The sequence below is a fragment of the Schistocerca serialis genome, chromosome 6, assembly GCF_023864345.2.
Source record: "Schistocerca serialis cubense isolate TAMUIC-IGC-003099 chromosome 6, iqSchSeri2.2, whole genome shotgun sequence".
Lineage (NCBI taxonomy): Eukaryota > Metazoa > Arthropoda > Insecta > Orthoptera > Acrididae > Schistocerca > Schistocerca serialis.
This window is the reverse complement of record NC_064643.1, coordinates 414,024,718-414,046,207: the sequence shown is the minus strand read 5'-3', so window position 1 is coordinate 414,046,207 and position 21,490 is coordinate 414,024,718. Positions and strand designations below refer to the sequence as shown.

General features: G+C 40.7%; 1 protein-coding gene across 1 annotated transcript in view; it reads right to left on the bottom strand.

The window, feature by feature from the left end:
• The window catches only part of LOC126484896 (dynein axonemal heavy chain 10), a 1,141,797-nt gene that overhangs the window by 231,068 nt on the left and 889,239 nt on the right, over nt 1–21,490 (bottom strand). The window contains exons 54-55 of the mRNA XM_050108495.1: nt 18,569–18,787; nt 9,693–9,966 (exon numbers count right to left, since the gene is read on the bottom strand). Coding sequence (XP_049964452.1) covers nt 9,693–9,966; nt 18,569–18,787 — 493 coding nt within the window. The remainder of the gene's footprint in view (nt 1–9,692; nt 9,967–18,568; nt 18,788–21,490) is intronic.

The window sequence follows — 21,490 nt, the reverse complement described above, 5'->3', positions numbered from 1 at the left end:
ACTCATTATAGTGACCTTAGAGCACTACTGGTACCATAGTATCTTTACAATGAAAAAGAATCATGTTCAAAATAGCCAGAACAATTAAACATCCAGAAATACTTTCATATCATAAAGAGTACTGTAACATATTAAGAAAAGTTGTAAAAAAATCATCCACGTCTTGTCTGAAGTTGACAGATCAGAGAATAAAATCAAATCACTGTGGAACAGTGTTGTGCCTTATATTGCTTAATGTACTTAGCCACATATGTAATGCATCATTAAGACAGTGTGTTTTCTCAGTAGATTAAAATATGCCATTGTTAGACTTCTCTGTAAGAAACCATTGATTACCTATCATCAAACTCTGAAATGAGGGACATCCTACCCGAGATATTTCCCACCCCTCCTAAAGTGGTGTTCTGTCACACACTCACCTACACAACATCCTAGCCCATCTATATCCACTCCCAATCCCAACCCCTTGACACAAAGATCATATCCCTATGTAAGTCCCAGGTGTAAAACCTGTCCAATCCTCCCTCCCAGCACTTCCTATTCCAGTCCTGTCACAGGTTTATCCTACCCCAACAGGGGCAGAGACACCTGTGAGAGCAACCATATCATTTACTAGTTCTGCTGCAATCATTGCACAGCTTTTTATATTGGCATGACTACCAACTAGCTGTCCACCAGGAAGACTGGCCACCACCAAACTGTAGCCAAGACTAGAGTAGACCACCCTGTGGCACAACATATAGAATAACACAGCACACTTGATTTCACTGACTGCTTCACTACCTGAGCCATCTGGATCCTTCCATCCACCATCAGCTTTTCTGAACTGTGCAGATGAGAGTTATCCTTATAACATATTCTCCACTCCCATAATTATCCCAGCCTCAACCTATGGTAGCATACTGTGACCACACCTTCCACCCAACAGTTTCCACCCCCTCTGTCCTATCATCTCATCCCCATTCTCAACTCCCACCTTGTTGATTTGCAGCCCTCTGCCAATGCACCCACCCATCTTTCCCCGCTCCTCTCCTTTTTTGCTCTTTTCTCCCACCCCCCTGCCCCACAAATCCCAACACTGTGCATGTTGGGATTCTAGTCCCTGCACACTCCACCAAACAGTGTTCATCTCTATCCCCATCTGTACACCATCCCTTCCCCTTCCCCATCTCCTCCAGACTGCTGCTTACATCCCACATGATAGTTGCATTCCGGCCTGAGATGCTGGAGTTTGGGTCGTGTGTGTGTGAGGTGTGCTTGCTTGTGTGTGTGAATGATGTGTGTCTCTCTTTTACTGATGAAGGCTGTTGCTGAAAGCTTTATGTAAGTGTCAGTGGTGCCTATCTGCAACTTGATGTGTCTTCTTTAGGGTAGGGTGAACATATATTTCTCCTGGTATAATATTATCTTCATTCCTCAATTCAGTTACCTTCTGGATCCCTGCTTTCCTTTCTTCCTGGTCTTCCATGCATAAAAGTGTCTGAAGCACCATTCGCTAAATGTGAACCCTGATGAATGATGGACTATTGGCAAAACAATATTTGCTACTGCCTTCTTCTGAGATTTTAGGAGCTTCAGTTGATAAAAGAATGTGCCACGATCTTCCATCTATGAGAATTTCAGTTTGATTGTAAACCAGAAAGGGTAGCAAATGGCAACAATGTATTCAAGTTGTTGCCTCTAAGGCCATGTTTTCAAAGCCATACACAACAAATCCTATTTGCAGTTGTTAACCCATGAGAGTGGCTTGCAGTACCAATTTATAATACTGCCATATCAGTTGGAAGTGCACCTGTCCTTAAGGCCTTAGTTATCCTGTACTCATAAGCCTGCTTTGTAGAGAGATCTTTGACAACAGTGTCACTCAGTAGAACCAGAGGCTCTGGAAAGGAATTTCTGAGAAATGAAGTACTGATTTCAAGTTCTGTTGCATTATGAAGCATGTAGCCAAACCTACCACTCCACTTGCTGTTCTGTTAGACAAAGTTTTCAAAACCAACTGTTTGATCAAGTGGCTCACAGATACTCATTAGTACAAAGAGTACAAACCAGCCAGATGAGTTTATGATTCAGCTTTGTCTCAACCCAATGCATGACTCCTTCGTCCCAAACAGTGTTAAAAGTCATTCAGTCACCACCGATAGTCTGCAAACTTTTACCAATGCTGTTTTTCTTTAAAACACCCACAAGGTGGTTAGCAATAATTTCAGCAGGATTTCTTTTTGTTAATTCTTTCTCTGGAGTAAAATGGTGAAGATACCTTCCATGTGGCTGACTGCAAACAATGAAATGCTCTTCTTTCACAATATTTCTTGTAATGGAACTTCAGTGGAATCTTGGCATACATCAAAGAAGACACATTCAATCTTGCTTATCCAACATTTATCATGAAATTCTTCATCAAGTAATTCATTACTTTCTCTTGGGCCCTTTTTACTTTATTGTGATCAACTGTGAGTCTCCTGTCTCCTTCAATAATTAACCAGCTTCCAATTTGTGGCTGTTGTAGTAGCAGGTGTAACACGCAGAGCAGCACCATACCTAATACTTTGCTAAGCAATGTTGTGTAATTGTAATGTATTATACTAAATTGTACTTCAGGTAAAGGGTACATCAGAATCATCACATGATACCTGAAAAGGTTCTTCAGAATCTTCATCTTAAATATCAGTTGCCTAATAATTTTATTTTTGGTAGAAAGCAATTTCATTTGACTGTACTGTTAGCTCTTCCTTCATTTTCTACTTATATTTGAAATTCTTTTTAATTCATTTCTTGCCTCTTCTGATTTTTAATTTGTCTTCTGCACTCAGGTAGACATGGTAACCCAATGTGATGTCATCCAACAGATCCACCTTTCTCTCTTTGACCTTTTAAACACCAGTTCTTTGACAAGGATCTTCATGTCCTTAGAACAGAAGCACGAGATGTGTACTCCATGTTTACAGTTAGCATCAACTGTACATGGTCCCTCAAGTTCTGAACATAGTTTAATCTCACATTTACAATTGAGGATATCAAGGAACTTGTATAACATTGCAATGAAAGCCTCTTTTCACATCCAGTTTTCCCCTGCCAAATGATATGCTTTGGCCTTTCCCCAGTTTTCTTCTATCTTCTTCAGGACTATGACTCTATAATTTAAAAAAAAAATGGTAACACAAAACAACTATTTGCTAGCCACCACTTTTCAAGCACTTTTGGATAAATATCCTTTTTAAGAGTGACTGCTGGGTAATGTCTGACATTCTCTCCACTCTGCTTGCCTACCAGAAGCCTTAGAACACCATGCAGAGTTTGGAGTTCAGAAAGCAGCATTTCTCAACCAATTCCAATGAAGTTACTCATGTGAGTAGTATTTGCCAACTTTGGCTTCCTTTTATTAGCCATGGTTCCAAATTTTCAGAATTTGAAAGTGGAAGGAACTACACTCCTGGAAATTGAAATAAGAACACCGTGAATTCATTGTCCCAGGAAGGGGAAACTTTATTGACACATTCCTGGGGTCAGATACATCACATGATCACACTGACTGAACCACAGGCACATAGACACAGGCAACAGAGCATGCACAATGTCGGCACTAGTACAGTGTATATCCACCTTTCGCAGCAATGCAGGCTGCTATTCTCCCATGGAGACGATCGTAGAGATGCTGGATGTAGTCCTGTGGAACGGCTTGCCATGCCATTTCCACCTGGCGCCTCAGTTGGACCAGCGTTCGTGCTGGATGTGCAGACCGTGTGAGACGACGCTTCATCCAGTCCCAAACATGCTCAATGGGGGACAGATCCGGAGATCTTGCTGGCCAGGGTAGTTGACTTACACCTTCTAGAGCACGTTGGGTGGCACGGGATACATGCAGACGTGCATTGTCCTGTTGGAACAGCAAGTTCCCTAGCCGGTCTAGGAATGGTAGAACGATGGGTTCGATGACGGTTTGGATGTACCGTGCACTATTCAGTGTCCCCTCGACGATCACCAGTGGTGTACGGCCAGTGTAGGAGATCGCTCCCCACACCATGATGCTGGGTGTTGGCCCTGTGTGCCTCGGTCGTATGCAGTCCTGATTGTGGCGCTCACCTGCACGGCGCCAAACACGCATACGACCATCATTGGCACCAAGGCAGAAGCGACTCTCATCGCTGAAGACGACACGTCTCCATTCGTCCCTCCAGTCACGCCTGTCGCGACACCACTGGAGGCGGGCTGCACGATGTTGGGGCGTGAGCGGAAGACGGCCTAACGGTGTGCGGGACCGTAGCCCAGCTTCATGGAGACGGTTGCGAATGGTCCTCGCCGATACCCCAGGAGCAACAGTGTCCCTAATTTGCTGGGAAGTGGCGGTGCAGTCCCTTACGGCACTGCGTAGGATCCTACGGTCTTGGCGTGCATCCGTGCGTCGCTGCGGTCCGGTCCCAGGCCGACGGGCACGTGCACCTTCTGCCGACCACTGGCGACAACATCGATGTACTGTGGAGACCTCATGCCCCACGTGTTGAGCAATTCGGCGGTACGTCCACCCGGCCTCCCGCATGCCCACTATACGCCCTCGCTCAAAGTCCGTCAACTGCACATACGGTTCACGTCCACGCTGTCGCGGCATGCTACCAGTGTTAAAGACTGCGATGGAGCTCCGTATGCCACGGCAAACTGGCTGACACTGACGGCAGCGGTGCACAAATGCTGCGCAGCTAGCGCCATTCGACGGCCAACATCGCGGTTCCCTGTGTGTCCGCTGTGCCGTGCGTGTGATCATTGCTTTTACAGCCCTCTCGCAGTGTCCGGAGCAAGTATGGTGGGTCTGACACACCGGTGTCAATGTGTTCTTTTTTCCATTTCCAGGAGTGTATATGTGCTTGCAACAATAAAAACAAAAATTACCACTGTGTGTGTAGTCTTCTGCAAATGAGTAAGGCCAGTTTAATAACTTTCAAGTGGCTCAAAACGATTATATTCTTATCCTTAGAGCAGAAGTACAGACAGAAATAATAATAAGAAGGCACTCCTTCAAAGAAGACAGTTTGAGAGAATTTTACATGAAATGTCAAAATATCATGAAATTGAAGTAGCTATTTACCAAGCAAAGCAATGAAACTGCCATTTCTTGTAAATATAATTGGAAATTGCAAACCAAAATGCAAATTTATGAATCCCTCATTTTTTGAAAAAATGAAATCAGAGTATTTGACATGCCCTAATGTTGTACTCAGTTGCATGTTGTGCCACCGGGTGGTCTGCTTCATTCTTGACAACAGTTTGGCAGTGGCCATTCTCCTGATGGACAGCTGGTTGGTAGTCATACCAACATAAACGGCTGTGCAGTGTTTGCATTAGAGTTGGTATACGACATGGCTGCTTTCACGGGTATCCCTGCCTCTGACAAGACAGAATACACCAGTGACAGGAATGGAGTAGGAGGTGTTGGATGGGTGGAATGAGCACATCTTGCACCTTGATCTGCCACATGGATATGATCCCTGTGTGATGTGGGAGTGGCATAGGGATGGACTAGGATGTTTGTAGGCCAGTTGGGTAACAAACCACCAGTTTAGGAGGTGTGGGAACAAACTTGGGTTGGACAAACCTCATTTCAGGGCAGGATGAGAGATAATCAAAGCCCTGTTGAAAGATATGGTTCAGTTGTTCCAGTCCAGGATGATACTGGGTGATGAGGGGGCACTTCCTTGTAGCCGATTGTTGGGGATGATGGGTGGGTTGAGGGTGTGTAAGAATATGACACAGAAAATCTATTTGTAGACCAGGTATGGGAGTATTGCCTGTCTGTGAAGGCCTTTATGGGGCCTTCAGCATAGTGGGCAAGTTCTTGTCCCTGCAAATATGTTATCCAAGAGTGGCTAGGCTGTATGGGGAGGGAGGGGGGGGGGGATTTTTTGGTGTGAAAACAGTAAAAGTTATAGAAGTGCATGTACTGGTGGTGGTTATTGGGTTTAATGTTGACAGATGTGTGAATGGAGATATCAACAAGGGAGAAGTCAATGTCCAGGAAGGTGGCATGCTGGGTAGAGGATGAACAGAGAAGTGGATGGGAGAAAAGATGTTGAGGTTGCAAAGGAATGGAGATACGATGTCTTGGCTCTGTGGCAAGATCATGAAGGTATCAACAATGAACCTGAACCAGACTTGGTGTTGGTAGTTTTGGGAGGCTGGGAAGGTGCCTCTAGATGACCCATAAACAGATTGATATAGGATTTTGCCATGTGGGTCTGGCGGTGTCGTGGATTTTTTCGTAAGCCTTTGCTTCAGAGTAAAAGGAGTTGTTTGTCAGCACATACTTAGTAAAATGCATAAGGAATGAAATGGTGGGTTTGGAGTCTGAAGGATTTTGAGAGAGGTAGTATTTGATAGTGGCAAGGCCATGCGCATGAGGGATGGTTGCGTATGGGGAGACGGCATCAATAGTGCCAAGTAGGGCTCTGGGAGGTAAATGTGTGGGATAGTGGAAAGACTGTGAAGGATGTGATTAGTATCTTTGATGTGGGAGGGTCTAATTTTCAGGTCATGTATAGCTATCTTTTGTTCTTGTGAAAAGTTAGTGTGCTTAGGAAGGGACTTTGGGACACGATGATGAGCCCAATTTAGGGGTAAGGAATTCCTGGAAGTTGACAAGGGGGTGGTTAGGCGGGAGAGGGAGTGTCACAGTTGGATGGTAGTATGAACTGGGAGAGGCAAAGGTTAATGTTGGGCTTAGATTGCCTTTGGTTGGAGGGATTGGTGGCAAAGAAGTGTCTCCGTTGTTGGGATTGGGAGAAGGAGACTAGGTCTTTAAGAAGTCCAGAATGGTTGAATTTGAGGATTGGGCTGACAATTAGATCTTTGAATAGGACTGAAACTTCTGTGGACTGAGATGTTTGGTGGAGAGGTTAACAACAGTGATTTGGGTTTGCTTTGGTACTGGGTTTCTGGGGTGCTAAGAGGGAGTTTTGGAGGATCCCATAAATTGAAGAGATTAACTAGTTAGAGTATTGGTGCTATGAGAGGTTGATGAGGGATTTCACAGTGAGGGGAATGGGTGTTCTTGGATTGTGGTGCCCCAAGGAGGGAGCAGGATCTCAACAGGTCGGACAGTTTATGGAGGCAATGTCTGGGATGCTCCTCCAGGTGTTGGAGTGGAAGAGTTTGTATTTTGGAGATGTTTTGTATATAACGAGTATTGCACAGTAACAGTTTCTTGTGGAGGAAATAGAGGTGGTTCAGGGATTTCTGTGCTATTGAGAGGTGAAAAAATGAAGGGTGATACTTTTAAGTCTCCAGGTGTTTACAGAATTACCTATAATGACTGCCCATACAAATACATCAGCTAGACTGGTAGAACATTTCATGCCAGGTTTAAGGTTCATCCAACCTTTCAGTGTTGTACAGGAAGTACAAGGACAGTGTTCCTAAAGGAAGTACAAGGACAGTGTTCCTAATGTTATAGAAGAAGTAGAGATCTATCATGCCTTAAAGCAATCTCCTAGGCATACTTTCAAGTGGAATTGAAACATACATCAATATTAGCTAATTTTGACTATCTCAACTGGTAACCTGTCCTGTTTACCTGTTTGCATTGCCTCCTTATGCATATCTCTCTCCCATCCTAGAGTCTTATTGTGGTTTGATACTTTATGGGCCCTTCTCCTTTGAGTTTCTTCAAAGAGTTTTAACATTTTTTAGTAGTTTCCCACATTGTGCCATTAATTTCTTCCAATAATATGAAGTTTGTATTTTCTGTTGCAAGTATTTGACTTTGTAAGCTTGTGTGCACCCAATTCCTACTACTTTTCTCATGCTCAGAAACTGCCTTACTCTTCTGCACACATGTTACCTGTCTATCGGCCCATCATATATTTGTATATGGTAGGGTTTTTACCAGTTTCTGCTGTTCTCCTCCACTCCCCCCCCCCCCCCTGCCCCCCCCCCCCCCCATGGGATGATTTTTTAAATCTGTTTACTTAGATTCCTTTTTAGGTTCTAGCTATTGGCCCCTCTTCTACATTAGTCTATCGTGGGGTGTGAAATTATAAGAATTATACTCCAGTATTATCTTGTAACTGTAAGTACTGATCATTGCCACATTTTATATTACACTTGGCCACTTTAGACAATGATTTGAAATTCTTTTTATCCAAGGTTGTCACTTTCTGGTATTATGTCACAGTTTCTTTCTATTCAGGACTTCACCTGATAATGTAACTAACATTGCAAAACTGTCTTATTTTATAAAGTAATCATACAGTGGCAGTAGTGTTTTTTACTTAACATAAAGCTTTTTAGCTGTGGATATCACTAAATAAGCTTTTGTGTTATTAAATTTAATCAACACCATGCATACTCCAATCAGGAGTAGGAGAATTTTATCCTAGTAAAAACCCACAGATCATGGGGAAGCCTAACTCATTTGTTTACACATTCTCCAAAAGATGCAGTGTAGAAAAAGCTATGTAGGACCTGGAAGGATATAGAGAAATGTATCTTGAATCTTTGAGCTGGTAAATGACATGCGGTAATGTAGCAGAATTTTTGTATAAGGTATAAGGTCTTGAGCCCACCCCCATATTTGTCATACTGTTTTGTCACATACAATCAGCATGGTATTGGGGTGACCAAGGAGAAGTGATCAACGTTCATGGGTATCACAGGAATGATCATTTGAAGCAAAAAAGTCTAGTAAACATGGGCTCTAAAATGCATACCACAATAGCTATGAGCACTTGTTCTTCTTCACTATTGTGAATTATCTCTTGTACTGAAGAATATTGAACATTTCTCCTTGGACTCCATGTACTCTCTCCAAAAGGGTAACTGAATGTCATATGTATTGTCTGATTCTGACAGTCAATATTGTAGTATTTAAAGCAACATCCTAATACAAAGTGTGGTTTTGAAAAAACTGAAGTCAGTATTTCATAAACAAATGAAGTCAATATCACAATGTAATTGTGGTTATAATAGAGGGAAACATTCCATGTAGGAAAAATATATCTAAAAACAAAGATGATGTGACTTACCAAATGAAAGTGCTGGCAGGTCGACAGACACACAAACAAACACAAACATACACACAAAATTCAAGCTTTCGCAACAAACTGTTGCCTCATCAGGAAAGAGGGAAGGAGAGGGAAAGACGAAAGGATGTGGGTTTTAAGGGAGAGGGTAAGGAGTCATTCCAATCCCGGGAGCGGAAAGACTTACCTTAGGGGGAAAAAAGGATGGGTATGCACTCGCGCACACACACACATATCCATCCACACACATACAGACACAGGCAGACATATTTAAATATGTAATGTAATTACCAATACAAGAATGTTTCATGGTGGTATCAAACATGATGGCCTAGATTCAGTTGTCACTGGAAATACAGGATGCTACTTGTATTAAGGTAACAGTGTAAACAGTAATCAGAATAAATAATGATCATTAAGGTACAGATTAAATAGTTTATCCAAAACATTAAAAATACTTAGAAACATACATAATCCACCCAATACAATCAAACCAAAGAAAAAATTTATAAAGTGTATGAAGCCAATTATAAGTCTATTGCTGATGTTTGTATGCTTCGTAACAGGTAACAATTTTCATTTAAGAATTCTACAAAAAAAAAAAAAAAAAAGAAAAAAAAAAAAAAAAGAAAAAAAAAAAACACTTTTTCAAAGATTTAAATAAATAAAACATCCATTCCATACCTGTGCAACCATAATCATAGACATTTTTAGTATGTGTATTTATGATATTTTCAAGTCTTTTTGCTTGTACAGTGTCTGGCATGGCTTTACGTAGAGAATACAAGAACACTCCTAAGTAAGCTGTGAGTGAATATTGGTACATAGGGTTGACTCCTGCCATGTCAGAAAGTACAAAGAAAAGAATGGCCCCTCTTCGTGCCACGGGCCTATAGCCATCACGCAGACGATCTATATCTATTCCTGTAGTGGCTGCCAAAGCGAGTTTAGCTGTAACCTGTAAACAAGCATGTAAATTTTTGAGATGCTCCAATAGGAAGTAAAAGAACAAGAAATATTTATATAAAATTCTACATTACTTTATTCATACAGTCATAAAAAGAGATTAATGATTTTCAGATGTAAATATGGTAAATGATTAGAGATACAAACAAAGACAATAACCTACTTTCAGTAACAAGACTTGCCAAAAACAAATTCTATATTTCATAACAGAATCCTCTGAAAAACTGGCAGACAATCTTATAAAATATAATACAATCTACAGTTCACACTACCTAAAAACATATGAACTTATATTTACTCATTTCATAATGAAAAATCCTTGATGGAAAGTAGACAATGGAATAAGTAAAGGTAAAACCTCACTCGGTAGTTAAGGAGCTGAGTCATCGATAGGCTCATAAAAAGGCTGAAGACATGGCTAAGCTGTTGGATGACATCCTTTTTCAGAGATAACTTGTACAAAACATATGTACAACTGCACATATGCATTGTCCTGGCCAACTATGATCTACCAGCATTGCAGCTCAATGAGGGAGGGTTTGTTTTGAGTGAAGCAGGTGAGGAAAAAATGAAACTTGAAGATGGGGGGAAGGTGACCGACTGCAGGGAGGAAGAGAAAGTAAATACAAGGGATGGCAATGTGGCACTGGTGGCCTTACTCTGGTGCAGGCATGTGGCACTAAATGATGTGGAGGAGTCAAATAAGAGACTGGGGAGAGGAGGGGGACGGGACTGGTTGTGATCACAGTATGAGAGAAGTTGTGCATATAAGGGCAAGAGAGAGGTGGATGTGAGAGATGGGATAGGCAAGATTGAGACCAGGAGGAGTGCAGGATCAAAGGATACGTTGTAAGGATGATTTCCATATGTTTAGTTCAAAGATGTTGGTATTTTCAAGGGGAGGGTGGTGTGGAAAGGAGAGGGTGGGGTGGGAGTGGAGGAGTAGGATTCAGATGGTATGGGTTGCAAAGCAGCCACCAAAGTCAATAACAATGTGTTCAGTGGTGTGTTACATCAATGGGGTTGTCAGTTGTTCAGCACTGTTCTTGGCCACAGTTTTGTAGTGGGCATTCATTTTGTTGGACAGCATATAGGCGTAAAAGGTGGTGCAAAAGTTACAACAGCATCAGTATATGATTCAGAGGTGGCTCTGCCTATGATAGGATAGCATAGGCCTGAAATTGGACTGGAGCATGTTTTTCTGGATGGGTGCCTGTGACACATCTCGCATATGGGTCATTCACAAGGGCTGGAAGTAGGTGTGATGTAAGGGTGGAACAGGAGTTTTAATAGATTGACTGGGCAGAGAAATGTGTCTTTGGTAGGGGTGGGATGGATTGTGGGTCAGAAGTTCCTCAATTCTGTGACAAGCAGCCTAAACCCTTGCAAAGGCTACATTTATGTTCTACAGTTCCAGGTGATTTTGAGTGATGAGCAGGATTGCTTCTTCGCAACTGGTTCATGAAAGTGATCAGAGGACTAGAGTCATGAGTGGTTATCTACATCAACATCTACATGGATACACTGCAAATCACATTTAAGTGCATGGCGGAGGGTTCATTGAATCACCTTCACAATTCTCTATTATTCCAATCTTGTATAGTGCGTGGAGAGAACAAGCACCTATATCTTTCCGTACGAGCTCTGAATTCCCTATTTTATTGTGGTGATCATTTCTCCCTGTGTAGGTTGGTGTCAACAAAATATTTTCACGTTTGGAGGAGAAAGTTGGCAATTGGAATTTTGTGAGAAGATTCCGTAGCAACGAAAAACGCCTTTCTTTTAATGATGTCCAGGCCAAATCCTGTATCATTTCGTTGACACTCTCTCCCATATTTGGAGATATTACAAAATGTGCTGCCCTTCATTGAACTTTTTTTATGTACTCCATGAGTCCTATCTGTTAATGATCCCACACTGCACAGCAGTTTTCTAAAAGAGGATGGACAAGTGCAGTGTAGGCAGTTTTCTTAGTAGATCTGTTACATTTTCTAAGTGTCCTGCCAATAAAACACAGTCTTTGGTTAGCCTTCCCTACAACATTTTCCATGTGTTCCTTCCAATTTAAGTTCTTCATAGTTGTAATTCCTAGGTAAGCAATCAGTTTAATAAGTCACAGCTGCAAAATATTAAAATCCATGGAGAAGAAATAAAAACTTTGAGGTTTGCCGATGACATTGTAATTCTGTCAGAGACAGCAAAGGACTTAGAAGAGCAGTTAAACGGAATGGGTAGTGTCTTGAAAGGAGGATATAAGATGAACATCAACAAAAGCAAAACGAGGATAATGGAATGTAGTCGAATTAAGTCGGGTGATGCTGAGGGAATTAGATTAGGAAATGAGACACTTAAAGTAGTAAAGGAGTTTTGCTATTTGGGGAGCAAATAATTGAAGATGGTCGAAGTAGAGAGGATATGAAATGTAGACTGGCAATGGCAAGGAAAGCGTTTCTGAAGAAGAGAAATCTGTTAACATCGAGTATAGATTTAAGTGTCAGGAAGTCGTTTCTGAAAGTATTTGTATGGAGTGTAGCCATGTATGGAAGTGAAACATGGACGATAACTACTTTGGACAAGAAGGGAATAGAAGCTTTCAAAATGTGGTGCTACAGCAGAATGCTGAAGATTAGATGGGTAGATCATATAACTAATGAGGAGGTAATGAATAGCATTGGGGAGAAGAGAAGTCTGTGGCACAACTTGACTAGAAGAAGGGATTGGTTGGTAGGACATGTTCTGAGGCATCAAGGTATCACCAATTTAGTATTGGAGGGTGGTGTGGAAGGTAAAAATCGTAGAGGGAGACCAAGAGATGAATACACTAAGCAGATTCAGAAGGATGTAGGTTGCAGTACGTACTGGGAGATGAGAAGCTTGCACAGGATAGAGTAGCATGGAGAGCTGCATCAAACCAGTCTCAGGACTGAAGACCACAACAACAACAACAACAGGTATTTAGTAGAATTTACAGCCTTTAAATTTGACTGATTTATCGTGTAACCAAAGTTTAATGGATTCCTTTTAGCACTCATGTGGATGACCTCACACTTTTAGTTATTTAGGGTCAACTGCCAATTTTCACACCATTCACATATCTTTTCTAAATTGTCTTGCAATTTGTTTTGATCTTCTGATGACTTTGTTAATCAATAAATGACAGCATCATCTGCAAACACCCTAAGACGGCTGCTCAGATTGTCTCCCAAATCATTTATATAGATAAGGAACAGCAAAGGGCCTATAACACTACCTTGGGGAATGACAGAAATCACTTTTGTTTTATTCGATGACTTTCCGTCAATTACTACAAACTGTGACCTCTCTGACACGAAGTCACAAATCCAGTCACATAACTCAGACGATATTCCATAAGCACACAATTTCACTATAAGCCACTTGTGTGGTACAGTGCCAAATATCTTCTGGAAATACAGAAATATGGAATCAATCTGAAATCCCTTGTCAATAGCATTCAACACTTCATGCGAATAAAGAGCTAGTTATGTTACACAAGAACAATGTTTTCTAAACCCATGTTGACCGTGTGTCAATAGACCAGTTTCTTTGAGGTAATTCATAGTGTGCGAACACAATATATGTTAAAAAATACTGCTGCATATCGACATTAATGATATGGGCATGTAATTTAGTGGATTACTCCTACTATCTTTATTGGATATTGGTGTGACCTGTGCAACTTTCCAGTCTTTGGGTACGGATCTTTCATCGAGCGAACGTTCTATGTGATTGTTAAGCATGGAACTAATGCATCATCATACTCTGATAGGAACCTAATTGGTTTACATTCTGGACCAGAAGACTTCCTTTTATTAAGTGATTTAAGTTGCTTCACTACTCAGAGGATATTTACTTCTACATTAATCATGTTGGCAGCTGTTCTTGATTCAAATTCTGGAATATTTACTGTGTCTTCTTTTGTGAAGGCATTTTGGAAGACTGTGTTTAGTAATTCTGCTTTGGTGGCAATCTCTTTGATAATATCTCCATTGCTATCATACAGAGAAGGCATTGATTGTTTCTTGCTGCTAAAATGCTTCACATACGACCAGAGTCTTTTTGGATTTTCTGCCAGGTTTTGAGACAAAGATTCATTGTGGAAATTCTTATAAGCATCTCACATTGAAGTCTGCACTAAATTTCAAGATTCTGTGAAATATCACCAATCTTGAGGACTTTGCATCTGTTTAAATTTGGCATGTTTGTTTAGTTGTTTCTGCAACAGTGTTCTGACCTATTTTGTGTACCAAGGAGGATCAGCTACATCGTTTGTTAATTTATTTGGTATAAATCTTTCAATTACTGCCAATACTATTTCTCTGAATTCAGGTCACATATGGTCTACATTTATTTCATTAATTTGGAAGGAGTTGACATTGTCTCTCAGAAAGGTGTCAAGTGAATTTTTATCTGATTTTTTGAATAGGTATATTTTTTGTTTATTTTTGGAGGATTTGGGGTTACAATATTCAATCTGGCTACAGCAACCCTGTGTTCACTTAATCCTGTATCTGTTTTGATGGTCGTTATTAACTCAGGATTATATGTTGCTAAGAGGTTAAGTGTGTTTTCACAACTGTTTACTATTCATGTGGGCTCATGAATTAACTCCTCGAAATAATTTTCAGAGAATGTGTTTGGCATGATGTTTTATGTGTACTTCTGGAATTAAACATGTATTTTCACAAACATATTGAGGGTAAATTAAAGTCACCACCAACTATATTTGCATGAGTTGGGTACCTGTTTGAAATAAAACTCAAGTTTTCTTTGAACCTTTAAGCAACTGTATCATCTGAATTGGGAGGTCAGTAAAAGGATCCAATTATTATTTTATTCTAGTTGCCAACAATGACCTCTGCCCATACTAATTCTCAGGAACCATCCACTTCAATTTCGTGACAAGATAAAACTACTTCTAACAGCAACAAACATGCCACCGCCAACTGTGTTTAGACTATCCTTTTGGAACACCATTGAGTTCTTCATAAAAATTTTAGCTAAGCTTATCTCCGGCTTTAGCCAGCTTTCAGTGCCTATAACGATTTGAGCATCAGTGCTTTCTACTAGCACTTGGAGTTCTGGTTCTTTCCCAACACAGCTACGACAATTTACAACTGTAAATTTAACCCAAACTTTACATTGGATATGGTGTGGTGTTATGGTATGCCTGTCTGTGAAGGCCTCAATGAGATCTTCATAATTTTGGGCAAAGGATTGCTTGTTGCTGCTGATGCACCCATCCACAGGTAGCCAGACTGTGCGGGAGAAACCTTTTAGTGTGGAAGGGATGGCAGATATCAAGATTGAGGTACTATTGATGTTTCTGGGCTTGATGTCAAATGAGGTTCCTAAGGACCCAAAGGAGAGGATAAGGTCAATGCCAAGGAAAGGTCACATGTTGGACTTGGTCATTTTGGGAAGACTAGGTGAAGCTGATTGGATGGAAGCTGTTAAGGATGTGGAGGAATGAAAATAGAGTGTCTTGATCCCAGGTTCAGATTTTGAAGATATCAACAATGAGTTTAAGATTTTGAGACATAATGAAATCATTCATCCAGGTGGTTGCTGCTGGATGTGTTACAGATTTGTTTGTATATCTTCCGCTGAAAAGAGGAGTAGTTATGGGTACAGATGTAGTTTTTCAGATGTATAAGGAATGGGGCTGTAGTTTGGAGTTGGCTTCAGCAGGTCATTGGTAGAGTTAGTGTTTGACAGGAAGAAGACCATGGGCAGGCATGTACAGTGTTGGTGTATAGAGAACTGGGGTTAACAGTAACCAGTGGGAGTCCAAGGGAAAGGGAGTGGAAATGGTGTTGGCAATCATAAAAAAAGTGGCCAATTAGTTGCAGTTTGATTTCAACAAATGTCAAGGTTCTTTCCCGCATCCAGCTAAAATGGAGCATCCAGAACGCCTAGGTTTATGGATTTTGGGAAGCATGCAGATGTTCTGTGTGAGAAGATAGTAATGGTGAGGAGAGAGGTGGATTTGTTGATAAGGTTCTGCAATGGACCTAATAATTTAAGCAATAATTGGCAAATTATATTGTATTCCTGGTATAGCAACACTGGTAAGACTTGTAGGTAGAATAGTCAGACAACTGTTGGATACTTCTGTCAGGTAACCACGATTATCTTGCTAAACACCATCTTCTACACAGATGCAAACTGTTCTTGCTGTACATTTTCCAATCCAACAATCCTCCTGGCCTTAATATCCACTAGTCTCTCACACACCAAACTCCAACTATGTCCTGATGCCCTCCACTTCACCTATTCACACTAACCATTTCTCTGCAGTCTCTCTCTTTCTCTGTTTTATCTCCTTCTATCAGTCCACTCCTCCTAGTCATTGTGCACCTCACACAACATTCCCTTACATTTGTAGAGCAAGCTCACTAGTGCTACATTCCTATCATGTGAGCTCCCACCTCTCCCTTCTCATCAACTCCTCCTCTCACTAATCACTTTCTTTCTCCCCTTGCCACTCCATTGGATAAAACTCCTCACCCCAGTCAAGCTGCTGTGCTGACAATCATCCAAATGCTGACCAACATTTTCATTCTCTGGTGGTTTTTGTTTTTGGGCATTAGGTTATGGTCCAATTTTCTGTATGATTTTCAGTCTTGTTTGTGTATGTATTGACAACTTAGCACCTCAACTTTATTCCTTCCATTACTTTTACTTGTCTGGATTTTAAGAATTATTTCATATCATTTTTATTTAGTAACTGCAATCATTTAATAAAAGGAAACAGTACTTGCCCTGAAAAGAAATTAAGGTTGCTAACCAAAGCACATGTTGAAAGAGTTACATCCTATGACACATGTATGCCAGCAAAGAAGGTGACACCACGATCTAATATTTCCAGTGCTTCTAGTTAATGTTAACAAATAACATACACACTTTAAAAAAATCCACATTTTGTGTCTCTTTCTTTGAATAATATTTTAATGACGGCCTTAAACTGTCTACTTCAGATGCTGAAAGTAATAATGTTGCACATTCTCCATACTTGGATTATAGTCTGATAGTACAGCAAAAATGTCTGTGCTCTTGATTTGCAGCACAGATGGTTGTTTTGCCATTTAGATTATTATTTCTATGTAAGTGATGACCCTGTAGCACAAGGGTCTCAGAAGCTTTAAAATGTATCTCTTGAAGACAAACAGAAGTAGGTCTATCCTGTAGTCATTCCACATGATTTCTGAGGCTACTGATTGTTAATAACAAATTTTACAAGTGAATATATACATTGTGAGGCTACAGTGGAGATTTCTAGCTCTTTAACATTCTTTTACTCAATGATGAGTTACCCCGGAATATGATGCCATACGAAAGCAGAAAATGAAAATAGGCGTGGTAAGCTAATTTACTCAGATGTATATCGTCAAAATTTGCAATGACCCTAATAGCATAAGTATCTGAACTCAAACGTTTCAGCAGATCCTCAGTGTGTTTTTTCCAGTTCAACCCCTCATCAATGCATACACCTAGAAATTTTGAATATTCTACCTTAGCTACCGATTTCTGATCGAAGTCTATATTTATTAATTGGGTCATTCCATTTACTGTGTGGAACTGTATGTACTGTGTTTTGTCAAAGTTTAATGAGAGCCCATTTGCAGAGAACCACTTAATGATTTTCTGAAAAACATTGTTTACAATTTCACCAGTTAATTCTTGTCTGTTGGATGTGATAGCTATACTTGTATCATCAGCAAAAAGTACCAGCTTTGCATCTTCATGAATATGGCAAGTCATTAATATATATTAAGAACAGCAGAAGGCCCAAGACTGAACCTTGCGGCACCCCATTCTTGATTGTTCCCCAGTTTGAGAAATCATCAGTTTTTTGCATATTATGTGAACTGTTTAATCAGTTTTCTGTACTTTTCCAGTTAGGTATGGTTTAAACCATTTGAGCACTGTCCCATTCATACCACAGTACTTGAGCTTATCTAGAAGTATTCCATGATTTATACAATAAAAAGCATTTGATAGATCACAAAAAATCCCAATGCGTGACTTCCGGTTACTCAGAGCATTTAATATTTCATTAGTGAAAGTATATATAGCATTTTCTGTTGAAAAACCCTTCTGGAAACCAAACTGACATTTTGATAAAACTTTATTTTTACAAAGGTGTGAAGATACTCTACAATACATTATTTTTTCAAGAATTTTGGATAAGGCAGTCAGAAGAGAGATTGAGCAGTAGTTGTTGACATCAGAGGTATCCCCTTTTTTATGCAGTGGTTTAACAATGGCATACTTCAGTCTATCTGGGAAAATACCCTGCTTCAGAGAGCTATTACATATGTGGCTAAGAATCCAAACTACTACACCCCTCTCCCTCCTCCTCCCCAGAGGTACACCCTTGAAAGAGATGTCTGATCTAAAAGAGCAAACCTTTTACAGGAATAATGCAAGCTTAGTTACTAGTTACAATAGTCTGTAGGTGAGATAATCACAAAAGGATTCAATTTTACTCTGGTTGAAACTGTTAGTGTCCATTAATTACATGCCAATCAAACACCATTACATAATTCACACCAGAATATATAGAGACCAACCTCAGCAGCCTTGGTTTTGGTGTCCTCCAGGGTTTGTACCAATTCTGTGTTGTCCAACATGTTGCCAGTAGAAGTTGTCAGCTCCCTGAGGAGAGAATCCTCAAGTGTCTTCAGCAGATTTTTATTTTCGCTAGTTTCTTGTATGAGGATTTCTCGTTGCTCTTCCAAATCAGCTCGCTCACAACGTACCACAACACTCAGTAACTGGTCTTCCAAACCCTATAAAAATATTAATTCAAACAAATACTCAAGAACAAGATTTTAATTTGTTTTCTGTCAATGGCACAGACAAACTACTCGCATTGAAGGTAAAGGTATGTCCTATGCTTTGTAAATTATTTTTGGCTGAGGGACCATAATGAAAACTGGAAAACTCCACTGTTGACTGTAAAGGCCGCAAGATGTAATCATGCTCCATGTATCACTTGAAAGGTTAGCTCACCTTAAGGTAATGAAATAACTTTTATCTTATCTGAGGATTTAAAATGCATGTTGCTTTGATGTTAGAATCAAACAACAGATGTGAAAGATCTATGTAACTTGTTAAGCCAGATGCACATTCAGAGAAGGAAGTGATGGACAACAAAATAATGTACAAGGACTTTGTTAAGGTACATGGACACACAAACTTTGAATCCTCACAGCCCTCACTTAAATATGTCATTCATAGTAAGTAGCCTCAACTGCATGCAGTCCATTTACATTTAGAAATTTAACACCAGGAGGACCAGGCTGATGAAGGCACAACTGTGCAAATTGTTAGAGCAGCAGAGGGTTTATGCACTATGCATACAAGAGTGTTAACAGGAAAATACTAATTATTCAGCTACAGCTACACTTATCCAGTGATAGCTTGAAGTTAAGGAGGTGATCATTGTGTTCAGCGGGTCCTGATAGTCTAGTTGTAAAGCATACCAAAATTTGTGGAAATTTTTAAATTAATTAAAATTCGTTCACCTGCCATGAAATATGATGCACTGTTTTTGAATTGAAGTGTCAGTTATCAAATTTTTATAAACTTTGATTATCTGTCTGTAAATTTTAATATGGCAGACTTTATGGGAATCAGAAACTCACACTTGGTGAATTGCACAAATAAACAGTAAGCTACAGTTCTTGATTGCTGTCAGTAACACGCTGGCTCCAATAACTAGGAGAATGTACAGATCTTCAGTATTATGGAAAGGATGGACTGCTACTCATCATATACAGGAGATGTTGAGTTGCAGACAGCATAACAAAAAGACTGCTGTACATTTTAGCTTTTGGTGAAAAGGCTTCCTCCTGAAGTGGAAAACACACACACATTCGCACAAGCACAACTCACACACACGTAATCAGTGTCTCTGGCCAAGACAGCAGTGAGTCATAACGGGGGAAGGTGCAGTGCCACTTCTTAAGGAAGCATGCAGGGATGTGGTGAAGACTGCTGGGCTGCTAAGTATGTCAGGTTTGGGAGAGGGGGGGGGGGGGGGAGGCAGTGGGAGAGGGGGGGGGGGGAGGCAGTGGAAAAGAAGTGAAGGAGAAAAGGACTAGTGGGTGTTTGGTCATAGATGGCTGTGTTGAGCTATATGGGGGGTGGTGGGCAGGGTAGAGGTTAGGTAACTGGAGGGAAGCACTACTGAAGGTTGAGAGTAGGAGAGTTATAGGACTGTAGGCTACACTGCAGGGAGAATTCTCACCTGCACATTTAAGAAAAGCTGGTTTTTGGAGGTACAATCCAGATGGCATAGGCTGTGAAGGAGTCATTGAAGAGAAGCACATTGTGTCGGGCAGCATGTTCAGCAATGGCATGGTCCAGCTCTCTCTTGGTCATGGTTTGTTGGAGGTCATCCATACAGATGGACAACTTGTTAGTTGTCACACTCTTGTAGAAATCAGCACAATGACTGCAGCTTAGCTTGTAGACCATGTGATTGCTTTCATGGGTAGATGATAGTTTTCAAGGGTAGCGGTGTCTCTGATGGGATAGGAGACATCTATGACCAAACTGGAGTAGATGGTGGTGGGAGGACCTATGAGACAGGTCTTTCATCAAGATCTATTGCAAGCATCTGAGGCATGACGCAAGAGAATGGGGGCAGAGATGGAGTATGGATGAACAAGAATACTGTGGGCTGACGGAATATCACTGTGGGAAGGATAGCAAGTGGGATCTACCTGTAGCTCTCATTTTGCATGAAAAACTTGTATTGTGGATTCAACTTTTGCCACCTTGTTACTTTTGTCACTTTATTGACATCAATAAATGTTCAAAAAAGTGGGGGGGGGGGGGGGGAGCACTGTTTTCCACATCTCCTCCTAACACCTGGATCAATTTCCACCAAACTTGGCACTTATATTAATTTAGAAAAGAAAATATATCAACAAAATTAATTAGTTTTTTAAAATATAATATAATTGGATAGATAAAAATGTACTTATCCATCAGCAGCAGGAGAAAACATATATAAAAGATAAGGAACTGTTCAAGATATTGGAGCCAGTTGCTCGCTCTTCTGCCAGAAAGGATGAAGGCGAAGGATGAGGAATGAAAGAACTGGTGAAGTTTAGGAAATGGGGACAGTATGGGAAAGTCACCCAGAACCCCCGTCAGGGGAGATTTACTGAACAGGATGAGAGAGAAAAACTGATTGTTGGGCATCCTGAACAGTCAGTCTTAGTTTTCCATCCCATGAGGTCGGGCTCAGAATGGGATGGTGGACAGAGAATGGGGAGGAGGAGTTGACAGAAAGAGAAGGGTAGGAGGAAATGGACAGAGGTAAGGGGGAGATGGAGCTGGGCAGAGAGAAGGGATTAGGGGATGCATGCATTTATGTGACACATGTGTGTGGGTGAGGCTCTCATGAAATGCTAGTGTTCTTATAATAATTACAAGAACAAAAAGGAAAAGAACACTTGTTCACCATTCTACATATTATT